General features: G+C 55.9%; 6 protein-coding genes across 6 annotated transcripts; 2 read left to right on the top strand and 4 right to left on the bottom strand.

The window, feature by feature from the left end:
• Positions 1-2,879: 2,879 nt before the first annotated feature.
• B0T26DRAFT_751839 (uncharacterized protein) lies at positions 2,880-4,943 on the top strand (the record flags this gene model as incomplete). The annotated part of the gene is made up of 6 exons (XM_060445439.1): positions 2,880-2,984; positions 3,227-3,285; positions 3,338-3,984; positions 4,055-4,191; positions 4,285-4,395; positions 4,467-4,943. The coding sequence occupies 6 exons, from the start codon at positions 2,880-2,882 to the stop codon at positions 4,941-4,943; spliced, it is 1,536 nt and encodes a 511-aa protein (XP_060296619.1).
• Positions 4,944-5,087: 144 nt separating this feature from the next.
• On the bottom strand, positions 5,088-5,515 carry B0T26DRAFT_644699 (GTP cyclohydrolase 1 type 2/Nif3; the record flags this gene model as incomplete). Its single annotated transcript, XM_060437653.1, has 2 exons — positions 5,088-5,142; positions 5,229-5,515. 2 exons carry the CDS (start codon positions 5,513-5,515, stop codon positions 5,088-5,090), a joined length of 342 nt encoding a protein of 113 aa, XP_060296618.1.
• Positions 5,516-6,451: 936 nt separating this feature from the next.
• On the bottom strand, positions 6,452-6,799 carry B0T26DRAFT_603441 (uncharacterized protein; the record flags this gene model as incomplete). Its single annotated transcript, XM_060435784.1, has 1 exon — positions 6,452-6,799. A coding segment is annotated over one exon (348 nt), but the record flags the coding sequence as incomplete, so codon positions are not given.
• A 1,714-nt stretch (positions 6,800-8,513) lies between these two features.
• B0T26DRAFT_676077 (uncharacterized protein) lies at positions 8,514-9,542 on the top strand (the record flags this gene model as incomplete). Its single annotated transcript, XM_060439932.1, has 4 exons — positions 8,514-8,577; positions 8,873-8,964; positions 9,024-9,218; positions 9,354-9,542. The coding sequence occupies 4 exons, from the start codon at positions 8,514-8,516 to the stop codon at positions 9,540-9,542; spliced, it is 540 nt and encodes a 179-aa protein (XP_060296616.1).
• A 2,260-nt stretch (positions 9,543-11,802) lies between these two features.
• On the bottom strand, positions 11,803-12,958 carry B0T26DRAFT_676076 (uncharacterized protein; the record flags this gene model as incomplete). Its single annotated transcript, XM_060439931.1, has 3 exons — positions 11,803-12,578; positions 12,643-12,792; positions 12,853-12,958. 3 exons carry the CDS (start codon positions 12,956-12,958, stop codon positions 11,803-11,805), a joined length of 1,032 nt encoding a protein of 343 aa, XP_060296615.1.
• A 596-nt stretch (positions 12,959-13,554) lies between these two features.
• B0T26DRAFT_710925 (uncharacterized protein) lies at positions 13,555-14,865 on the bottom strand. The gene has a single exon (XM_060442010.1). It carries the CDS (start codon positions 14,634-14,636, stop codon positions 13,632-13,634), a length of 1,005 nt encoding a protein of 334 aa, XP_060296614.1. The 5' UTR covers positions 14,637-14,865; the 3' UTR covers positions 13,555-13,631.
• Positions 14,866-15,275: the final 410 nt, after the last annotated feature.

Here is a 15,275-nt window from a genome sequence, read left to right as displayed (position 1 = left end):
TAATATAACATTGCGAACCTGGCCGTGTGAAGAGCTGGCAGAGATGAATTGTGCAGACCAAGACCCAAGTTTTATCCAACAATCCTCAATACGATGGCCGACAGAGACAGCACACCGTATACACAATTACCCCTATCTGGGACTGTCTCCGCTGACGAGAAGGAGTTGGGAAAGAAGGGTACGTCCCATGCTTTACTATCCTAGCCGGTTTCTGGTTCTTGTTGACTCACAGCAGTCCTAGAAACTCCGCACGTGCTTCTCCTGTGGCTGCAAGACCATCCAAAAGACTCACAGTTCGCCGAGAGCTGGTCTGCGGTGCGAGCGCAAACTTGTCCTCGAGGTCTCTCGAACGGCGAAATATCTCTCGACGGTGTTGACTTCTTGTCCTCCGGCGTTTGACTCCAGCAACCAGCTCGTGTGTGGGGCCGGGGATTGGGCAACCATTGTCTCCCTCTTGTATGAGGCAGGAGCTGGGTTTCATTTGGCTCTTGAGCTTCCGCTGGTTTCTTTATTAGTATTTCTGGGCGGGAATTGTCAGGGAATATTGTTTTTGATTTGGGGTTTGAGAGTTGGCGGGCCAACCTTGTCACGACACTTGAACATTGATTTATGATTAATCTATCTTGATTGTGGGCCAAAGGGTGGAAGGCTAATCCTAGACTGTGAAATTAATAAATACCATAGTTACTGTGCCTTCCTGATGAAACTCAAAGGCACAGTTGCGTCTATAGAGGGTGCAAGGGGATTGATGTGGAGGAGAAAAGGGGCAAGGTTTCTGGATGTCACTGAAGACTTTGTTGGTATCGGACGAAGACAGTAACAAAACTAAAATAGGTAGGTATAAGATCATGTCAGCAAGCAGAGACAGATGGACAGAAGACTCTTGCGTTAGGTGGACCCCCAAGGTACCAGCGGCAGAGAAGACGAACACAACCCAGTCTATTCCCTCGTAGACCCCGGCTACGGTAAGTAAGCTACATACAAAATAATCAAACGCTAATTCTAGACAGAAAATGCCATGATAACAGATGATTCCCTCCTGGACGTGTACAAATTCGTTCGAGAATGATGCCAACGCGCTCTCAACTAACAAGAATTAATCCAACTAAATTAACTGCCATCCTGTTATTCTAGCCTCCCGGTCAACCGCCTAACAATACCCTGCAAATTTTGATATGCATCTTTTGCGGTCTCTTTGAATGTTTTTTTCCTTTGCAAGGGCCTTATTTCTGGATCCGGTTCGGGCGCCGGCTCGGCGGAGTCTCTGGTAGGTGAGGGTGTATCGGGGTTTTCGGATGGCTGCTCGGAGCTTTTGAATGGCTGGGAAAGGCCGTCGGGCCCGAGGTTGGACCTTTGTTGCGCTAGAGAGGGCGAATTTGGATTTTCCGATGTTGCGTTAGCTTTCGATAGCTGTCTTGGCTTGGAAAAGGCTTTCGACACAATCTCGAGTTGTTTCTATTGTCATCCGACGATACGTTAGTTGGGATAGAACTGCGGAGAGAGGACGACAAGGAGCAAATGTATGGGTGGACTGATGGGTGGACTGACTTCACTGAGCCCATCGGGCGATACAACGACAACTCGGCCTGCCCCTTTCCGCTGGCGGTGGGTATCTCGAAATTAGTCACACTTCTCTCTCGCGGGTGGACATGCGCTGCATAGAATATACCAACCAACATCTTATATCCTCCAACCCCCAGTAATTCGTCCAGCTCTTGCTTCAGCTTCGTCGGATCGGGGTTGGTGACTGGCAGCCTTTGCTCGCACCACCCGTTCGGGACGCTCATGGTCCGAAAGGATGTCCGGGAGCGGGGTTTAGGTAAACAGAGGACCCTTGAGCAGATATTAATTAGTATACAATGGTTGTGTTGGCTTGGATGCCAGGCGCCGTGATGAAACGCGCTGGCGGATGATGGGATCACCACATTGTTGGGCTAGAAACGGATGACGTTTCAGGGGACGAGTCCTGCTTTTCAGGGAGGTAAAAGCAGGAAGAGTGGGAGGGCTGTGCCGGTGGCACAGGCGATATGCACGTGATTGTGTGCACCGGATGGGTTCTGCGTAAGGCGGGTAGGGTTATGGGCTGCAGCTGTCTGCAGTGTTGCAAAGGAGCCAACTCCGCCGCCTGGCCCTCGGAGAGCCCAGTCTGCCCTTTTAAAGCCGCCGTAACGAAGACTAAGAGTCATAGTTCCAAAATGCAAAAATGCACGATGTTTAGTTGCTGATCTGCTATTGCTGCAATGGCTCCAATGCCCAAAACACGTTTGCTTTTGAAGCCCAATATCACGTCCACGAGGGCTAGGGACGTGGCAGTGAGCTTCGAGAACTTGGGCCATGACTGTCGGGTGTGGCACAGGTGGGGTTGTGCCCAGCATACGAGTCGATGAGAGGAGGTGCGCTGCCTGGAACTTGCAGGGCAAGGGGGGGCATCACTTGAGAGATTACCAGCTGGCCACGGGCACCTGCTTTCGTCGACAGGCCAGAGAAGGCGTCGACTTTGGCGCCTCATTGGGCGGCCGCCATCCGTGGCCATGCAAATATTATGCACACCCCGCCCCAGGCCTCAAGACGCATCGTGGAAAGATAGCGAGCTAGCCAATGTAAAGCGATTTGGGGTGATACATCTTCGCCTACCGTGGGGGGGCTTTCCTGGCCGGTGTGCACACCCTCATTATTAATAAAAAATCACGATTGTGCAACTCTAACGAGGCTACGGCCGAGACTCTGAAATTCCGAGCCGTGCACTTGGCGCTATAAGATGAGGGATCTTGGACGGGCCGTTCCGTTGCGGCGGGCCGCTATACTCACCGATCCGCGACTCTCGGAACTCGTTTCATCTTCATGACCACGCCAGGACTGTTCGGGAATAGCAAATCGACATGGACTGGCCAACAGCGCTACGCCCATTCCTCACACAATTTGACAAGGACCAGTTCGAATGTGGCCAATCCTCGCCACACCAGAGCAGACTGTTGCGCTCCAACGTGAGTCCCCTCTCCGCCGCCCCCTTGTTCGCCATTTGAGCAAGAAGCCAGTAATTGACTTAGGTGCCCTTTGATCAGGTATCTGGGGATAGGTTGGTCTCCCGAGTGCTCGGAGAGGACTGGTCAGAATGGTTTGAGGTAATTAGTTCCCCATAATAGACTGACTCCCGCTTCACTGGCGATTTTGAGGATACCTAAGGAATCTGAGCGATTTGCTAACCCTATGCCGATAAACTACGCAGACACCCGTCTTCAAAAGCTCGCCCGAAACAGTGAAGCCCGAATCTGGCTTTCACATCCTGTATGTATCTTACCTTCTGTTACTCGCCGTGTCGCCTCTCATGCATCTGTAGCCTGTCGGCTCGCCTCCATCCTGTTCAGGTCGTGCCCGAGGAAATTTCTGCCGCGCTCAACTACCTTCCATTTTCCGCGGAAAAATGGCAAGATATCACCAATAAGTTCCAGTTTCACAATGCCATTTGCAGGGCCATGTTTCTTGAAAGATGCTATTCGACATATCTCGTCAAAGAACGCAAGCCCGAACCATTGGAGATGTACACCTCGGCCATGAGCACAGAATGGCCCGACAACATCGCCATATCATCAACCCATTTCCAGACCTCCAGATTCACCGCGACTATCATCTTCGGCTGTAACGAAGAGCAGATGGATAGGGTGGAGAACCTTCTATCCGATTCGCCGGAGGTCTGGGAACACCCGCTCCTGATGGTCCGTGTCTTTGCCGAGCTCCAGCGAGACAGATTGGATGAGTTGGTTCAAGAAATTATCGAACGTTCTGAAGATCTTATGATCAATCTCAAGATCCGTGGGACACACATTTCTGAGGACCAGACCCTGACATGGCAAGATAGCCGCCGACTGGGCGAGCACCGTCTAAGGGGCAAACGGCTGGAGGAAGAAGTTAGAACGACCAGAGAGGAGCTCAAAAAGATGGTCCAGGCGATCAAACACCGGGAAAAAGAGGACACTCCAGGTGGAGGTAAGTTTCTGTCCTCGAGAATCGTGAGCGGCAAGTTGGCAACCGCACCACGCTGACTACCTCTCAATAGTGCCAACAGTGCAACCAGACTTCACAGTCAGCACGAGGAGGTTTGTCAACAGGTTCGAGGAGATATGCGGTGAAATGGATTCCTTGATGGCAAAGTGCCGCATCAGCTACGAAGAGGTGACATTCGCAAGAGAGATTGTAAGTTATAATTCATCTGGCTCTTCTCACCTCTCTTGATGATTGGCGCAGGAACGACGCCACACACAGGAGGACTACTAACCCAATCGTCAGTTCATCAATGAGCTAGCGAGACGAGAGGCAGCAGAGGCGCGCAAAGCGGGGTCTGTTAGTACCGTCATTGCCTTTGTCGCCATGCTCTACCTTCCTATGACATCCGTAGCTGTAAGTTCCACCATACCATATCACATGGCAACAACTTCGCCCCAGTTTAATCAGATAATTATCCCGCGCAGACTGTGTTCGCCATGCCCGTGTTTAACTTTGGCAACCATTGGGTCGACGCGCGCTGGAATCTGACTTCGAGCCAGAGCTCATCATCGGGCGGCGCCGGATCGGGTGGTAGCGACAGCCCCCCCGTCTTTTCCGGCTATTTCTGGACTTACCTCGCTGCCACAATAACCCTGACGTTAATCACGATTCTCGGGTGGAGCTGGTACACCAAGGAGCCGACCAGGACGGCTGCAAGCGGCGGAATCGCCGCTGTCGCCGCCCGCAATGAGAAGAGCGGAGGCTGGGGTGCGTCTGGTTACCCGGGCTCCACCGACTCTGGAGGGGGGACGATGACGGGAGCCAACGGCAGTGTTGGGTCCAAGATACCTTTACTGCGGCAGTACTTCCACCGTCTATGGCCCGCTGGGCGGAAATGGTCATGGAACCCGTGGTCATGGTTTGGGACTCGACGGGTAGATAGGGATATCAGCAAGGCCTGAGAGCAAGGCGTGCCGGGGTCTTGTAATGTACTGTACAGCCTATCCCAATTGAATCGATTGTTTTGACATGTCTCCCGTCGCAACCACCCACCCTCAGAGTCAGTCAATGCCAACCAACATGGCCACTTGAAAACAATTCACACCTCAAAAGTCTTCTATCTTGAAGACCTCATAGGACGGCTCCTCGTAGGGGTGGGCTCTGCACACTGGCACATCAGCAATCTCTCCCCTCACACATTACCACAGACAATTGCCTTCCACTGCGGCAATTGGAGGGCGACTCACTTCTTCAGTGCAGCAACGGCCTTCCGCACGACGTCCTCGCCGAGACACAGCGTCTCGACGCGGGCCTCGTCGACGAACTCGAGCTCGCCAACCTTGCCGATGTGCGGGTTCGCGGCGTCGCCGGGCCGGAACTGGCCCGTGCCGAGCGTCGTCCAGCAGCACTCGGTGTAGTTGCCCGCCCCGGGATAGCGGCCGGCGCCCGCGCCGAAGATGGCTGCCTTGCAGGCGTCGAGCGCCGCTGGCGGCACGTGGAACACGAGCTTGTACCGCGCGACTACTGATGCCATCGTCTTCCTTGGTACTGGCTTTGACGGCTGAGAGTCGGAGGCGTAAATTCCCGATGGAGATTTTGACAAGCTTGTTGACTCAAGTGAGTTCTGAGATGAGAGAGCCGACGGCGTTGATTGCGGAGACCGATCATGGCCCCCCAAATGTCCATAGGTGGGGCTTTATCACGGCCTCGTTTACCCCTAACCCCGGCAGCGTTCAAGTTGCCAACGCAAGAAAAGGAAGCTGTCTTACAAATAACATCGGACCAAAAGAAGGATCAAACTGCAACCTGTGCGTTGCTTAGTTCATATTCAGCACAACTATGTAATTATATCACCAAAAATAATTACAGCAACTCCCTCTCGATCCCAAACCATTCATCAACCAAGTTATCAAACGACCAAATAACACCACAGAGAAAGTAAGCAGCACCCTCAACCCCATCACCAGAACCGGAAGTAAAACGGAAACGGGACCATCCGCCCTGCAGCAGCGGTGACTACGAAGCTGGATGTGCTGGATGTGCTGGATGCAGGAGGAACAGTCGTCGTCTTCGAGGTCGTCAACGATAGCGAGCTCGTCGGCAGAGGGAAGTCAGTGTCGGGTGGTGGAGGCGGGGTCGACTGTGAGCTCGTCGGCAGCGGGAAGTCAGTGTCGGGTGGCGGAGGGGGTGTCGACTGCGAGCTCGTCGGCAGTGGGAAGTCAGTGTCTGGAGGCGGCGGCGGGGTCGAGGTAGAGTCCGGCGGCGGGTTTGTCTTGCTCGAGCTTGAACAGGTGGTGGTGTCCGAGACCGTGACTGTGGTGGAGGAGCACGACGAAGACGAGTCGGGCGGCGGGCGGGTCTTCGTCGTGGTGGTCGACGTGTCGGAGATGGTCACAGTGGTAGAGGAGCACGACGGCGTGGACCTGGTCCGGGAGGTAGTGCTGCAGGTGCTGCTCTCGCTGCGGCTGTGCGTCGTGCTGGACGAGGCGGTGCTCTTCTCAGAGCTGGAGCTTGTCGTGGAAGCTGAAGCGGAAGTGGAACTCGAGCTAGGACTGGTCGACGTCGAAGTCGAGCAACCTGTCGCCGGCGCCATGGTCCACGACGTCGAGCACCCAACGCCCTTGCACTTCTCGTGGCATGGGAACGACTTGTATGCGGTGGCCGGCTTGTCAGGGCATCCGCACTGCTGCGTCGCGGTGCTCAGAACCAGGCACAGGGGAACAACGCAGGTGCCGCAGAGGTCCTTGGTTGCCGTGACCGTTGGGCAACCGGTTTGCGAGGTAGTGGTAGGGTGGGTGGCGGCTGCAGGAGCAACGCTGTGCAACTTTACTGTCAGTGGAAAGCCTGCACACCATCAACTTCCCTCAGTTTCTTGTCTTACATTGCGATGCCAACGATGGCAAGAGCCCCGAGCAGATGCATGGCGACAAGATGTTTCAAGTAACGAGTGACGAAATCCGGAAATTCCAGGACTAGAGATGAGAGCTCAAGCAGAGATATCCTGCTTGAGTGACGACAACGATGCAGATGGGTGCCCCATATTATAAGGGAGACGCACAAAGGCAGGACCCTGCGTCCCACGCCATGCAAGATGCGTGCTTCCAACAAACGCACTGATGACGGGCTAATTTCAAGTTGATCTGACAGGGCCTCTCTGTGTTGGGAATGCAACATCACGGCCCAGGTAGGAGCAACGGCGGCTGATGCTCGTGTCGCTTTAACTGTGGAACTTGGCGTACCGCGAACACTTTTATGACTGAGCTGGCCCTCTGATTCGTTAGCCATCCCAAACTGCCATATTTCACAGTTAAAGCGACGGAGAGACATGGGTGCGGGTTGTCTACCCCAGACTCTAAGACCAACCAGATCGAGCGGCACGACGCGGGGCAAACATCCATACGACGGTTGCCCTGAGTTGCTGGAGTCGGGTGACCCCGTACCGACAATACGGTGCGGCCATTGGGCCGCTGCAAGGGCCAACCGAGCTCCAAAACCTCGTATCCAGGGCGTGCAACCACACGAACATCAGGTGCCAAGAATCTTGGCATTTTCATCCGGCTTTGGCGCCGCCCGTTGAGCTGGAAAGAAATGTTCGGCAGAGGCCAGCAGGGCTGGGGAAAAATCATTGAATAGTTGCATCGTGGGCGTTCCTCGTAATACCAAATACACGCTAGATGAGCTCATAGCTCACCGAGGACAAGGCCTATGGAGTCAATCCCTTGCTTTGCTGGCCGTCTGCCAAATATTCAATGCGGCTCATCACGTGTTGAATACGAGGCGGCTATAAAAGCCTATGGAAGGGCCAACAGAGCCTATAAATGCAAGCGAGCCGTATATTGACAGCAGGCTGAGCATGCGTGGCGTGAAATAATATTTGTCACGAAATGCTGGGTGTGGAGGGACACGAGGTGTGGAAAACAGGGCAAGTAGGAACCAGACAGTCGGAATCAGAGCCAGTCTCAGCCAACATGAAATACAGTCACGCGACCACAGCTTGGTTTTGCATGTGGTAAATTCTCCAAGTTGGACGCTTGGACTCCGGTGACGGTGTGTGAAAAATAAGAAAGAGCGAGTTTGAGGTCCGAATTCACCTTGATCACGGCCAGCGAAACCGAAAGCCAAAATTCTGCCTATCTTCTCCTCACGCCAAAACCCACAACGAGAGAAGTTGGGCGGGACGACGTTTGGGACAATTATTCTCGTGCGGCCTCGACAATGTTTTGGTCACCAATTTGTTGGGGGATGATGCAGGAATAATACTCAATTCTCCCTTTCCCTCTTTCATTTCTCAATGTGAACCGCCTATCCCTTCTTCCTGTTGCTTCCGTCTCCCTTTTTGTCAAATAATTCTTTCGAATTCCGAGCTCCAAGGCACGCATGTTCGTACCCTTTGCGCTGCTCTTCAACAAATTTATCTAAACTTAACTACCATTTATACACTGCGCAGGTGTCAAGTTTGTTACCGCCGTGAGTTGAGAGCTCTCGTGCCTTCCTCTGTTGGTTGTAGGGGCGTGACTGATAGAGCGACACCCATGTCGAGTGTTGTGGCTGTGCAGCCTCAGCCTCATCCCTGCGCTGTTGGCGCCCGGGAGAATGGTATGCTGATGTTTTCTAGTTGGGACATAGCAGAGCGCACGCTGACTCCTGCTGCGGGCCAGGCCCGTGAATCGCATGTTAGATACTCAGTAACGAGTCCCGACAACTGTTCCAGGGCCCGGGGTCCCAGTGACAGTGGTTTGGTGACAGATTCCATTTGTGGCGCATGTGGCGTTCGTGGCTGGAGGGGACAAACTCCACCACGAGCACTGTGGTGCAGCCATTATTTAGCCACACGGTCATCTCATCCCACCTACAGAATACGGGGTTTGAAATAAGCCTTTTTGGCCTGGAGTCTGTCGGCTTAGCTTGACCGAATGGGTCAAAGCCGAAGCCGAAAAGTGCAAGCCGGTGCTGAATGCGATGTTTCGTCTCCAAGGGAGCAAGGTTGGGGCGAACGAGCTTAGAAAATGCGAAAGCCGCGGATTTACTAGGTGAAGCCACAGGCCTTGGGATACTCTGAGAGGGAGGGCGCCGCTGGAGGCCTGTTCTGTGGCGCCCAACAGGCCTCGCACACGCCGCCTCACAGGCGAGCAGACATGACACCAAAAGGCAGCCCAATTGGGAGCCAACCGCTGCACGCTGGATGCCGCGGGGCTTCTGAGCCCCAAAATGGGCAGTATTTGTGTCCGCGCCGTTCAGTTAATGGGAACCGGGTCTTGCACACGCAGCCCCATCCGATTTATCCGACGGCCGACTGAACATCAGAACGACCGAGCTGCGAGTCGCACATGTTTGGCATTTGTTTGGGCCATTTGCTTGCTGTGCATAACAAGGTCCAACATGTGGCGCCGCACAAGGTGCAGCAGGCCCGACAGTTGACAGTTCCGCGGCTCGCCCCGTCCGGAAATGCGGTTGTCGTGTGTCAGCTCTCGACAGAACAAGTCCATATTCGCACTGCAAAAGCCGACGCGGTGTGGAAGGTGCAAAGTGACGTGCAGACCAGCATGGTGCAGCAGGGATGATTGCAGAAGCTGCATCCTCAAGTTCTGGAAAGAACGGGTCATGTTGCTGCCCTGTTGGGATGGGATGGGGCCCCGTTCTACGCCGTGTTCCACACCCATGTCCAGCCCGTTTTCCACGCCCTCGGGTCCTGCTTGAGGTCGGCGTCGACCTGCACACCGCTTTGGGGACCCAATGAGAGGCGTCGCTCTGGTCTGGGCCAGATCTGCTGCACAAAAGGATCCTTCTTCCCGCCAGCACATCGGCCCAGTCAGAGTCATCGGACGGGTTCGGCGCTGCCATGCTCGCTTCTTTTGCGCTCAAGAGCCACTACGTTTTCTTCAGGGCACGCTCACCTTTCCTGCTCTGTCCTTGTCTCTCCTCCATCATTCTTGACTGCCCGCATCCTCAACAGTGCGCGGAGACGGGTGAGGCGAGGTCTTACCAGGAGCCAGACAAATAAAGTCAGAAAATGAAACTGACCGAATCTATTCTTACTGATCGGGCCACAGTAGCCACAGTCTTTCCACCCCGCCGGCGGATTTCTGTCTCTCTTTCCCACGCTTGCACTTGACCGTCTCCCTCGAGATCGCAGCAAAGTGCGCCGAACATGCCAACTTTACTCCAAAGAAGGGAAACGGATTGTTTTAACCGTCTATGAAATCTTCAACCTTTCAAGCACAAAGCTCCCTACATCCCCCCTGGCCCACACAGAAATCCTTGACCCTCACCGGCCATCCTTGTCTTCAATCATCACCGATGCAGGGCAATAGGCCTCACTAAGTGGCGGGTAAGGCTGTTCCAGCCGAGACAGAAGGTCAAGGTGTGCGGCCTGGGTGTGACAATGTCGTGGCAGATGTGGGCTTGCTTCTCTTGGCCGGGACGGGACTCGATTGAAGCTTAATTCCCCGGGGGCGTATCGTCCCGTCTTCCAGTACCGGCCCACGGACCCGGGCTGGTCAGTTGCGGAGTCGAAAAGTTATTTAACCTGCTGCAATGTCCACCTTACCTGCCGTGCCTTCTTTCCGGCCGCAATTCGCTCCACTCATACAAAGATCAGCTGGTTTTGATCTCAACTTTCAATCCTATTTCTCTCGTTCGCTGCCTCGACTTTGCTAGTCAACAGTCCCAGGTTCCCCTTGTAACTAATCAATCATTCTTAACAAGCATGTCACTACCGCCGCGACGCCAGGTCGAGGACTTCCCCGGCTTGCGTGAGCACTGCTGCAGCTGTTCAGAGTCAATTTGTTGGCTGGGCTGGTTTGCCCCCTGCTTTTGTACGTCTCCTCGCTTTTTGCTAACGAAATGGGGATGTTTCACAACCGATACAAACACTGACAGGGTGTGATCGATACAGTGGTTGGGAGAACGCACAATCTTATGTATGATGAGGAGGAGGGGTGTGGTTGCAACCGTTATTGCCTTGTTTCAGGGGGCATTTGTGCGACAACACCCTACGTTGGCAGTTGGACGTAAGCATCCCAATTCCTCTTCTTTTCTTTGGCTTTTACTGCGCACCTTTCCATCTCTAGATTGCCATCCGCTGATCACGATGCACATCAAGTATCCCGTGTTTGATGCGCGGAGATATTCGCCACAGGTATAACGCGCCGGGCACTTCGCTCAGCGACGTGTGGCGTCACACCTTTTGTTCTAGCTGTGCCGTTAGACAGCAGTACCTACTGGTTCACAGGGTCAAGGTCCATGATCACAATACAAGGCGTTTGGTAACGAAGGAGTACGAGAGCGACAAGATGGAAGTGCACAACTGATGCAGTCATGGAGAGAGGGGTTGACGTGGTGTTGAGCATGTAACAGATGAGACGGGTAGCGTTGCTAGAACTCACGGAAATTTTCTGCTATCGTCTCTTAATAATTAAGCAGCTGGTTGCGAGTCCGTAGGTCGAGAATAATTAGAAACAAGAAAACAGAAACTAATGTCCCTGGGAGAAGACTGCTGATGTTTGTTTGCTCCACAACGTCCAACCAGGGTTTCCCGAAGAACGTTAAAACGTTTCAACCACGAAGAGGTGACGGGCAAAGTAATCGCGACTCCCCACACAGAAAGCCCAGAGGACCCATGTCCAAGCCCATCGTCAGGCTGATAAGCTTCAGCAGACCACCCATCAGCCTCCCAAGTCCCAATGAATCTAAGCCATGCATAATAATAAACCCAAAGCGCGACAAGAAGTAGTTAAATTCCACCCACACCTCCCAAGCGTAGGTAGGTAATCAAGTCCAAGGAATAGACACGTCTGTCCATGACGAATCACAGCATCATAATCAACCCCTGACGCCAGCCCAAGCACCATCCAGCAGCAGCAGCGGCGGCGGCGCATTCGTGACTGCAGACCGCGTCTCGAACAGACACGTGCTGTTCTGCAGGTGCACGAACGCGCCGCACCACGCCAGCCGGCTGCACAGGTCGATGCAGTCGGTCAGCGAGATGGCGCGCAGCCAGCCGGCCGCCTCGCTGTCGTTCTCACTCCCAGAGGTGGGCGAGGAGCCGGCGCCGCAGGTCAGCGTAAAGGTGGACCCGTTGAAGGACGTGACCGTGTTGTTGGATGCCGGGCAGAAGAGCGGGACGCCGTTGATCATGTTGTTCGTCAGTGGCGCGGGGAGTGCGAGTGGCGGTTGCGCTGTAGACGAGGAGGATAGGGGAGGCGGAGGGGGCGGGGATGTGGATGGGGACGAGGTTGGGGATAGGGACGAGGTTGGGGATAGGGACGAGGTTGGGGGGATTTCTTGCACTGGGCTGGTTCGTAGGATACGGTCGGTGCTGGAGCTGGAGCTCGTGGGGAGGTATGGTGGTGGGCTTAGCGCGGCGGCAGCGTTCGTGTTCGTGGTCTGAGCTGGGGGTGGGGGTGGGCTCGGGATCGGGATGCTGAAAAAGCTGGTACTAGTAGGCATCAAGGGAGCTGGAACGGGGATGCTGTCTGTCGCCGTGGTTGAGGTTGGGACCAGACCTGGCGCCTGGTTTGCGGCCTGTGAAGGCTCGGCATGGTAAAACGCTAGAAGCGTGGAGTTGGGGCTTGCGGGCGAGTCGACAACGGTCCAGACTAGATTGGCACAGAGATCGTTAGCGGTGTCAAGTGGGAGGGCGAGGCGTGGTAGGCAACGAACCTGTTTCGACGGCACTGGTTATCGTTGAGCCCGCCGAGTCTGGGGATGGCAGGGTGATCGTTTGGGTGGTCCATGTGTGGGTGGTCCACGTTTGGATGGGAATACCACTGAAGCTGTCCGGCAGGTGGGTATTCAGATCGTCTCGTCTGGCTAATATGACCAACACGGTTAACAAAAGTGGAAGGAGAGTGCTCTTATTACTTCACTGACCGACAGAGGCCCGGCCATGGTGGCGATGATGGCGATGGCCAGGCAGTGAAGAGCCAAAAGACAACTGCACGACAGCGAGAAGAGCGAGAAGGAAGCTGAGAAGCATCTCGACTGGTAGCTGGCTCGGGTGTGTTTAACACAGGATCTGATTGGTGGCGGGGAAGTAGGAAAAATGATTCAAGTAGGTTCTCGAGGCCGGGGAACAGGGCGGTGAAGAAGAAAGGAGAAGAGAGTCGAGCAAGAAAGACTGCAGATTTATAAACACCAGATGGGGCATGAGCTCGGCGGCTCCCGGCCGAGGGCCAGAGTCCAAGATGGGATTCTCCGAGTCATGACATCGGCATCGAGGGCATAGAGTCCAAGATGGGATTCTCCGAGTCATGACATCGGCATCGAGGGCATCGTACATGAGATGACTGTTGCTCGGGGTGCTCTATTGAATGACCTGTATTGAATGACGAGACATGGTTAAACACGGGTCGGTTTGAGACAACTGCCGAGTTCACCACGACAGGTCCAAGAGTGGATGCAAACACGGTCATCCAAAGACTGACACCACATTGGAGCAATCATAGCGGGACTGGAATCGTGAAATCTTTGCTTCTCAAACCGGGCCAGCTCCTGCGTCTTCAATCCGATAAACGACCCAAGGTAAATACCGCGTTGTCCAACCACACTCCTCCCCCACCACCCCCCAAATACACACACACACACACACACACACACACACACACACACAAACCGTTTCCTTCACTCTAAGCCCGCACCTCGGCCTTCTCCTAAACGCGTGCGTGCTTTCTGTGGCTCGCAACATGCCTACTGCGACGCCTACTTTGGAACGCAGCGACCGCAGCGCCGAGCACGCTCAGCAGTGTCAGCACGAGCGCGTACAGGCCGACGAGAAATGCCAGGATCTCGGCCGTCTCGTGCAGGGGCGGGCGCGCAAAGTCGAGGGGCACGTTGTTGAAGGGGCCCTGGCGGTGCGTGGTTAGCTCGGCCGTGGCGACGGTGACGGCGAGCAGCACGGCCAGCAGCAGGGCCCAGGGGATGTTCCACACGCTGAAGCGCAGCGGCGGTGTTGCTGTTGTGCGGCTGCTGCTGCCGCGGTACCGGTGGTGCGCGCTGCGGCCCTCGGCCTGGTGCAGGCACGCCAGCACCTCCTGCGCGTGCCGCCCGCGCGCCTGGTGCGAGCGATAGCCCGCCGAGCTGTGTATGTTTTCTTGTGCGCCGCCGCCGCCGCCGCCCGCTTCGAGGGACTTGTCACCCCTGACCCCGCGCCGCCGCGTGATAAGACCGACCCCGCGCGGGCCGACCAGAGCGACGGCGAGGATGAACAGGGCCACGGCGGTGGTGACGACGGCGACAAGCACGACGCCGACGGTCCAGACCTTGAGAAAGGTGGCGAAACCAGCATCGGCAAAGGGCTTCTTGGGTGCTAGGACGAAGTAGACGGTGGGCACGTCGTCGCACTGGCCGCCGCCCTTGCTACCGTTGTGTAGCAGCGGCCAGTTGAGCGCGGCGGTGCCGAACATGTAGGCGGACCACACGAGCAGGCCGACGGCGGCGGTGAGCTGGTCCTTGTAGCTGGCCGCGAGCAGGAAGTGGCGCAGGGCGCGCGCCGGCCGCCGCGCGCCGCGCGTGATGCGCAGCTCATCGGCCGCCAGTTGGGCCACCTCGTGCTCGGCCGCGCGCGCCGAGCCCACCGTGCGCCCCGAGTGCACCAGCGCCGCCACGTACAGGTCGCGCAGCTTGTCCAGGTCGCCTCGCGTCGGCGCCGCTGCCATCTCGTCGATCAGGTCCGCGTTGTACACGGTCGTCACGGCGCCGGGGTGATCGTGCTCCTCGTCTCCCTCGCCGCCCGCCTGCGGCACCTCGATCTGCTCGTGCCAGTGCGACACGTAGTGGTGCACTGCCTGGCTGAGAGCGGCGTGCGCGTCGTTGTGCTCGGCCCCGGCGTCGTCGGCGGCCGCATGCAGCGCGAACGCCTTGAGCACGTCGGCGTAGGCGCGCGCGCGGGCTACATCGAGGTCGGTGACGGTGGTGTCGCGGTGGCGCTGCAGGCGGGCGCGCAGCTCGGCGTCCGACGTTGTTTTCTGGACGGCAACGTCGACGACGAGGGCCGGGCGCAGCAGCACGGTGAAGACAGAGTAGACGGGGTACCACAGGACCAGCTCGATGAGGACGGCGTAGTCAATGACGATGAGGTTGAAGTCGGCGACGTTGAGGAACATGGACAGGAACAGGGCCAGGGCCAGGACGCCCCAGGCGCCGTGCCAGAAGCGGAACTGCTTGTCTACGCCGAACAGCACACCGACGATGGCCGCCGCGTACAGCAGGTAGAAGCCCGCGCGAACGCCCGTGCCGATTAGCATCTGGTCGCCGAAGATGTGGCACGGCATGTACGATGTCACGGCGCTCACCTC

This window comes from Lasiosphaeria miniovina (genome assembly GCF_030549165.1).
Source record: "Lasiosphaeria miniovina strain SMH2392-1A chromosome Unknown B0T26scaffold_4, whole genome shotgun sequence".
In the NCBI taxonomy this organism is placed as follows: Eukaryota; Fungi; Ascomycota; class Sordariomycetes; order Sordariales; family Lasiosphaeriaceae; genus Lasiosphaeria; species Lasiosphaeria miniovina.
Note: the sequence above shows the minus strand (reverse complement) of the source record. Positions and strands in the feature narration are given on the sequence as shown.

Bases quoted from the DNA above. Each gene is read 5' to 3' on its own strand.
- B0T26DRAFT_710925 (XM_060442010.1), bottom strand. From the start codon at position 14,636: ATGGCAGCGGCGCCGACGCGAGGCGACCTGGACAAGCTGCGCGACCTG.